At 27.3% G+C, this 8,147-nt stretch overlaps 2 protein-coding genes across 2 annotated transcripts; one reads left to right on the top strand and one right to left on the bottom strand.

The window, feature by feature from the left end:
* The first annotated feature begins 3,174 nt into the window (after positions 1 to 3,174).
* On the top strand, positions 3,175 to 4,174 carry LOC123293610 (protein NDUFAF4 homolog). The gene is made up of 4 exons (XM_044874487.1): positions 3,175 to 3,401; positions 3,473 to 3,561; positions 3,622 to 3,847; positions 3,997 to 4,174. The coding sequence occupies exons 1-4, from the start codon at positions 3,257 to 3,259 to the stop codon at positions 4,134 to 4,136; spliced, it is 600 nt and encodes a 199-aa protein (XP_044730422.1). The 5' UTR covers positions 3,175 to 3,256; the 3' UTR covers positions 4,137 to 4,174.
* A 742-nt stretch (positions 4,175 to 4,916) lies between these two features.
* LOC123292174 (cell division cycle 7-related protein kinase-like) lies at positions 4,917 to 8,147 on the bottom strand. The gene is made up of 10 exons (XM_044872732.1): positions 7,927 to 8,147; positions 7,779 to 7,841; positions 7,485 to 7,713; positions 6,982 to 7,075; positions 6,754 to 6,896; positions 6,523 to 6,640; positions 5,613 to 6,150; positions 5,367 to 5,516; positions 5,104 to 5,273; positions 4,917 to 5,036 (listed from the first exon to the last, which is right to left on the bottom strand). Exons 1-10 carry the CDS (start codon positions 7,997 to 7,999, stop codon positions 4,917 to 4,919), a joined length of 1,698 nt encoding a protein of 565 aa, XP_044728667.1. The 5' UTR covers positions 8,000 to 8,147.

The following is an 8,147-nucleotide window of genomic DNA, read 5'->3' as shown; positions in this document are numbered from 1 at the left end:
TGTTAGTCTGAGAAAACATTCAGTTATTTCAAGGTCTCAATAAGAAACTAAAATCTTGTTGTAAAAATAAGTAAATACTATTGATTTATTTATAGTTATTTTGGAATTTAACTAAAAACTTGTGAAGGTACTGTAGGCGCTGACAGGGGTTCTGCGGGCTTTAAAAAGTTGAGCATAGAATCGATGTTTAAATGTTTCTAGACTTCAATGGTTCAGAGTTTGTTCAAGAAAAGTTCTTTCATTCTATTCGAGTAGATATCTTAATTTATTATAATCAGGCTACATTAAATTGCATCCTGCAATAGGGTATCGGGTATTATAAGGGAGAAACACATGGGATCTAACATCATTCTCGAATAATTTTACCCATAATTAGTAGGCATATATACTTGCGCTCAATAAAAAATCATATCTATCAGACATATTTGGTGGTGTATCCATTTTTAGTTAATGGCACTAAATATATCTGGAATATAGACAGTGTTGTATTTTTATTGAGCCCAACTATACATTGGATCAAAACACTTCTGAGACTTTCTACTTCGAATTTATTCCTGTATATATCTGTTTAGTATTGTGTACAGGAATTCTGCTCATAATATATTTAATAAAGCTTTTTATCAATATTGATCATAAAAACAAATTTTGGTGGATATATTCATAAAAAGATTTACATAGTCTATTACTGAAAATAAGTCTGTCACAAATGAATGGAAATATCGAGTTAAAATTATAATAAAATGTTTAAAAGCTCTAAAATTGTTTCGGATTTTGAAACGAACAAAATAGATTAAAACTTTTGTTTTTCTCCAATTAAATAGATTTCAGAATACAGCTATTTAATGTTTATTTTATAAATAACTATTCAAATTGAATAATCCACAATAATTTGTATTTACATTTCCCTTTTTCGTCATAACTATCTTTGATTTTTGGCAAATCACCTTGTATACGTCATACGTATGACATACAACAGCTTATTGTAGAACGGGCTTTAAGTAGTGAACTTATTTACATAAACACTCTGTATATAAATTTATTTAAAGAATTTTTTTTATTTAAATAAATATTTTAATAAGTTTCTGTTATATTGAAGAGAATTATCATAATTCCATTGTTTATATATCAAAAATAATTGAATCTATTTGAAGAATGCTCATTTTTTAATAAAATACACAAAATATGTTATCCTCGATTACCAAAGTTATTTCAGTAGAATGTTACAAATGCACATAAGTTGTTGTTTTTTTTTTGTTGTTATTAAAGATTATTTTTAATACTTTTTTAAGAAACATATTTAATAATAATGTATTCAACTATAAATATATATAACATTTATAAATTTATATTATACTTTTAAAATATTCAGTATCGTATAGAGTGCATGTATATGCCTTAAAAATAACATTTACCGAACTGTACGACTGGAATTCCTCAATCCTTTAATATACATATGCATATACACAACTATATACATATATAAAATATATATATATACATACACAAATACACATACACTTATATATATATATAATATTTTTATAATTGCACAATATAAGAAGAGATCACTGTATGTGGTGTTTTATTTGAAACGAAACAAATTCACAAAATATTATTAAACAAAAGAAAATTGATTTGCTTACATTGAAAAAAATTTTATAAAATTAGTTCATTATGAATTTATTTATATATTAAATAACACTGATAACATAAACAAAACATACAATCCAAAGTTGGCAAGCACCTGGCAGCCATTTTAATCGTGCCACAACATTTTATTATAAATACGCATGCGTTAACAAAAAGTAAAAAAAAAAAAAAAAAAAAAAACATTATAAAATCATCATACATCTTTCATTTTTGTAGTAAGTTTTGGTCGTTTTTCTATACGGAGATGAACGATTTAAAATATACAGAGTGTACACTGAAGAATGAAACAGATGAAATTATAACAAATTGAAAAATGTATATAGCGAGATGAGGTATACAGGGTGAGTCGATAGCAACAGAGTCATTGTTAGTCATCATTTTAGGGAGTCGGTGAAAAAAACGGTGCTTTTACTTACAAAATGTATACATGATTAATTTCTATAGAAACTAACCATCTATAAGGAAAGAGTCGAAAGAAAGAACTGTTGGCCATTGTGATCCACCTTATAAATTTGTCGACGAAATCCAAAACTTTCATTATCTTTAAAAATTGGTATTTGTTCACTTTTTTAATTTGCAATTTCTGTATTTTAGTTGATCTTGGGCTATAAAATTATTGTGCTTGACATGGCCCGACAGAAACTAAGTCACTTGCTGAACAGATTTTCTAGAATAATTTTGAAACCTTTTGATAACTTAACTTCTCTTTCTCTTCACATGTGCTTAGGTATCTTCTATCTGCCTGAGTCTTGTGTTTATTAGAAAGTAACTTTTTCTTAACCTACCTGTATATATTTGTACAACTCGGTTATATTCGTTCGTAAATAATAAATATACAATTATGGTTGTGTACCGAACATACACGACGAAAATTTCACTTGAATTTTCAATTTTGAAATCAGTTCAGCCCGTTCAGGCAAATTGTAATTATTACAATAATTACATACAAATTTTTACAAATTATTCATAAACAAATAAATTTGTTGACTGATTTAGGCAAATCTTTCTTTGAATACCTTTAAAAAATAAAAATTATTATTGGCGATGGTAAGAGAAAGGAAATTGTGGTCAATTTTTTGAAGACCTTGAAATATATTTTTTTCATTACAAAACATTCTTTATTTGTTTAACACTTTTTTATCATTAAAAATATAGTATTCAATAATAAATGGAGCAATAATGTCCAATGAAAAAAGTTTCAAAATTCGCACTAAAATAATAACAGATACCTAAAGCCTCATTAACACTACAATATGAACAGCATACTTAATTTTCGGTAATTGGAAAATTTTTAAAATATAGATAATATTGGTAGAGAAATATAAATATTTACCGTTGACAAGAAATAAAAATTTTAAATTAAAAAAAAAAAAATTTATAAGTAACTGTAAAGTTCGAATTTAGTTGGAGCACATCACACCATAGTGTACATGTATCTTTATAAATATTACTGGTCTATATTTAATAAGTCTGTAGTTTTAACTGAATTCAAATTTTTTTGATACTGAAAAAGGTTTTAAATATGAACTTTAAAGGTTATCTACCTTAACGATCCGGTGACAATTGAATAACCTTAAAAAATACGAACTTAAATAATTTAAGAATAATGGGTAAAGTTTTATCAATAATATCACGTCCCGTTAGAGATTTTAATATCGAAAATCGAGTACATAAAGCCATATCTGTAGATAAATTAAAACCAGCTCCAAAGCATGATGCAACACTTAAAGAAATAGAACGAATTAAATCAGGTAACGAAATTTGAAATACATAACATTCACTACATGAATATTTTTTATTCTAAATAATTTTTTAATTTTAGAATATCCTGAAGCAGAAAAAAAATTACATGAAAAAAATGAAGCATTAGATACTAGACTGAAAGACGTTTATGTCAAATCTTACGACCCCGTAAGTAAATTAGAAAAAACAAAATTAATTTTAAATTAAAAAAATTGCATTTGGTTTTAGGATCCAATTATTTACGATACGCACGGTAAAAAATCCAAAATTTTACCTGTGGATCGTTCTCAAGTAGAAGATTTTGAATATGGTTATAAAGAACCTGAAATTGTCCCCAAAGGAAAGGTTACGTTACGACAAGTACTAAAATTTATTTCGGATCATGCAGAAGATCCAAAAAAGAACGATATTAATACTATTTCAAAAACTTATAATCTTAGTGCAAAAACCACTGGTAAGTAGACTCTATTGTGGGAAAAACATTAAATTAATCGCAGGAAAATTCATTTACAAACTCCGCTGCTATTAACCTGTGTTAAATATTAAAGATATGAATCGGTAAAAATTTAGGTCATTTTACTTAATTTCTTATTATATTTTCAGAAAACATATTAAAATATTTTCGTATGTATCAAGTATATATACCAGAAGTTAAGAAAACTCAGGCAACATTTGCATTTCCCAAAGGAATACGTAATAATTTATTAGGTTCAAAGCCTATAGAAAAGAAACCAGAAAGTTGAATTAAAATGAATTTGAACTAAAAAAAAATAGCACATTTTAATTTATTGAAATGCCATAAATTTTGTATTTTAAATGAATTCTGTGAATTTATTTCGTCATAAAATTATATAATTTTTGGGCATTTTAAAGTTAGAAATATATTTATTGTTATTTGTTAAATAGAATTTTTTTAAAAAAAGATTGATTTTTTGAAAAAACTTGGAGTTATTTTCATTTAACGATCCTATTCCTATTAAAATTTTAAGATAAATGCACAGAGCGTGGTTGGTTTAGAAGATTTAAAGAATGCTTATGCCTTTGAATAAGATTGAAACAAAGAATAACGTTGTCCCATTCGAAATTTGCCCCCATTTTCACCTCCTTAGGGGTAGAATTTCGGAAAATCGTTTCTTATCGGATGCTTACGTCTTACAAAGAATACACCCTCCATGTTTCAGTTCTCTACAATCAGCAGCTTAGGCTGTGTGTTGATCCGTCAGTTAATCATTCAGGACAAAGCATTTTATATGTTTAAATAAATGTTGTATTTTTGGCAGCACCTTTTATTATTTCATTTCATTCATTATATATAAAATTAGTTCTGATTTTGAGAATTGAATTTAATGAAGCTAAGTAATTTCTTTTCTAACACCTCAATCTCACACACTAGTAATTACTTGTATTTGGTTTGAATTCGAGTGATCAGATTTTTTACGGATACAGAATAAAAAAAATTATGTTTTTTACATAAAATAATTCAAATTTCGCTTTAAAAATATTTGAATTTTATTGAAATAAAATTATAAATCGTTTAAAAATGGATGTTTTAATGCTGTTTCGGCGGATATTCTTGTGTGTGGATTCACATCCAATAATTTCTCAAGCAAATCGTATGCTGTATCAGGAAATATATTTGTAACCTGCAATCAATTAATCAAATTCAAATTCTTGTCTGTTACCAATCAAGTGTAAAATAAATTTATTTACCTCAAAACTTTTTATGAAACATAAACAGGGATGAATTTTGTTACGTTTACAATCGTTACAATTTGATGCAGTTTCATTATTTTTTTGTCGTGTAAAACGATTTCTTAACGCAATACATAAATCTTTTAAACGAACTTGTTTGCAAATATTGCTACAAGTTAATGATTGCCCTGAGAAATAAAAATATTATTATTATTGTATCGTTAATAATAAATAATTTAATAGAATGGTGATGTATTTGCTTAAAAAGTTTTAATATTCACCTAAAACTTTTGCAAGATTTTCTATTGTTTCAGATCCAAATAATGTGATAATTTCGGCTAGTGCTGACACATCATCGGATGCCTTAAAAAATGGATAACAACCACTTAAAATGCTAATAAATATAATTCCTACCGCCCACATATCAACAGCTGAAACATAAAAATTTTTAAGATTAAACTTCTTAAAAGAAATATTTGTGAGTTGAGAAACTAACGCTTGCGTTATGCACATTACGTTTTTCTTACCAGTATTTTGATGCGAATATTTTAAAAGAACTTCTGGTGGACGAAATCCAGGCGTGCCAGCGCGTGGAGCATATTGTGCTTTTTTTAACATACAAACATTACAAATACGTGCTTTTTTAAAACATTCACACATTTTTATTTCATTTTTATTGATGCGTGCCTTCTGTAAAGCGGCATTTACAGGTTTAGTTTTAATTCCGAATATACTTTTCGTACTGTTACAACTAAATTTTACGTTTGATTTTTTATCCATCGAATTTTCGGTGTTTTCCTCTCCAAATGTTAAACGTTTTACTATCGATGCTGCATTTAATACTTTATCTTGATAGATTGATATCACATGCGATTTAGAATTTTTTGGTGGGCTTATACTGTTATAATTTTTAAAGGGTGATTTAAACGGCGATTTGATAACATTATTTACTTTGTTATTGTACAAAGGATTATTTTCTTTATTAATTAAACCAAAAACTGAAGGAGGCTTCTTAATTGGAGAATTTTTCGTTTGTAACGCTATCCGTTTAGGTGGAAGTTTTTCCTGAATAAAAAAAAATATTTAATTGCGAATTAATAGTTATATTACTTAATAATGCGCGGTCATCTGAAAAATATAGTCAGTTCTTCTAAAAAATTATTCGTTTCAATTTATTATTGAGAGGCGCAGAGAAACTGAACAAATGTTTTTACTATTTTCTCCATTTAAACAAAATTATATTATCAAAAAATCTATTATTTATCGTGGGGACGGGGGCTTCTACAAACCGAAGGGATGCCATTAGTAAATCATTTTATTGTCCTTTCGGCCTTGGCACTAATTTTACTCCCCTTTCTTTCATCTTAATAAGTTTACAAATGACTGCTCGTTAGTAAGTAATACATGTACGTATTAAATATTATTTGGGTAAAATACCTCGGGATAATTTCGTAATTTCCGTTTAGCTGTATTTGATTCTATAATACCACCACCAGTTGCGATTTTTGAATCTTTCTTAACGTAATCGGCTAATCCAAAATCGACCAATAAAAATCTAAAATACAGAAATTAATGATATTATATCGGAGAAAAGAGATTTTTTATGCTTGATGGAAAATTAATTTTGATTTAGTAGAAATCTAACATAAAAATATTACAAAACTTAACTGTTTATTTTTTCGATCATATAAAAAATTATTCGGTTTTACATCACGATGAATCACTCCAAAACTATGTACCCTTTGTAACGCAATTAAAATATTTTTTAAATACAATGCAGTCTCTTTTGCGTTCATATCCAGGTAATAATCCTAAAAATATTTAATTAAGTACGTTTCAAATTAACGATTGGCGCCATTGAGAAATCTGTCTATAATGATTTACTAATATACTTACACTAAATTTTTCATGATTTATAAAAGGCATTATAAAAGCGACATTTTCATGATTTCTTATACAGAAATCTGCACCAACAACATTTTGAGTACCTCTGAAATTACATCAAAAGAAAATATTAAATTAATAAATTGATAAGCTAAGAACCGTCAGTTGGGTAAACTATTAATGTCGGTTTGAATTTGATGAGATTTCCATAAAAAATCTTGTTGACTTAGATTAACTGGACACACGTTTGAGTACGAATATCCTTATCGTTGATTTTCCAGGATATCGTTGATCCTGCTATGCGGGAAACAGTCACCGCAAAAAAGTCAGGCTAGTTTTTATAAGTGAATTACTAAAGGAGAATTCTCCTTGGTTTTCACGCAGTTTCTACTAACATGTTTTTTAAATTGCGAACTCAAAAACGGTTAAACTTTAATAAGTATTGAAGTATCGAATAAAACTAAATGGGTGTATATGCTGAGGTAAATAAATAAAAATTTTAACTAATTACTCACCCAATTTCTTTTAAACATTTTAATTCACGTTCAATTCGGGATGGATGGCATGTTGGAACAAGATGTTTAATCGCGAACAATTTATTTTTGGATAATTCAATAGAGTTATTACTTTTCAAACTGGCTACGAATACAGAACTAAATGTTCCCTCACCAATTTTCCCATGTATTGTAAATATATTATATAGTTCAGGTAGCTTTTCATTGATATCCCTAAATGGATTCAGCTCTGAAATGTGAAGAAATGAATAATATATAATTTGCGGTTGATTTGCTAAATCTTTCGGTACTCACTCAGTTCTGGACTTTCAATTGGCGTTGGTGTTACACATTCTTCACGTGGGTTCGTTTCGATATCTAAAGAATGGAAAATGGTTTTAATTATTCATTAACAAGAAGTTATTGGTACTTTTTATGTAATAATAATTGAAACATATTTTACCTTCGAAGATATCTTTTTTATCACTTTCTTGAATCATTTTTAATTTTATTAAATAACTTTCTTCATTTTTCATTGACTTCGTTAGTAGTTATTCAAGAATTTGTTCACCAACTAAACAATTTTTAAGCCATTTTATGGTGATGTGTAAGGTTAATGTAAATAACCAATTGACACGATAACCGATAGCATTATTATACTTTGATTAGCATAAAAGAACAGAA

The sequence above is a fragment of the Chrysoperla carnea genome, chromosome 2 (genome assembly GCF_905475395.1).
Source record: "Chrysoperla carnea chromosome 2, inChrCarn1.1, whole genome shotgun sequence".
Taxonomy (NCBI): Eukaryota; Metazoa; Arthropoda; class Insecta; order Neuroptera; family Chrysopidae; genus Chrysoperla; species Chrysoperla carnea.
Note: the sequence above shows the minus strand (reverse complement) of the source record. Positions and strands in the feature narration are given on the sequence as shown.

Coding starts and splice junctions, on each gene's coding strand:
- LOC123293610 (XM_044874487.1), top strand. CDS start 3,257: ATGGGTAAAGTTTTATCAATAATATCACGTCCCGTTAGAGATTTTAAT. Junction 3,402..3,472: donor AATAGAACGAATTAAATCAG/GTAACGAAATTT, acceptor TTTTAATTTTAG/AATATCCTGAAGCAGAAAAA. Junction 3,848..3,996: donor TCTTAGTGCAAAAACCACTG/GTAAGTAGACTC, acceptor TTATATTTTCAG/AAAACATATTAAAATATTTT.
- LOC123292174 (XM_044872732.1), bottom strand. CDS start 7,999: ATGAAAAATGAAGAAAGTTATTTAATAAAATTAAAAATGATTCAAGAA. Junction 6,151..6,522: donor AATTACGAAATTATCCCGAG/GTATTTTACCCA, acceptor TTTTTTATTCAG/GAAAAACTTCCACCTAAACG. Junction 5,274..5,366: donor AAATCTTGCAAAAGTTTTAG/GTGAATATTAAA, acceptor TTTATTTCTCAG/GGCAATCATTAACTTGTAGC.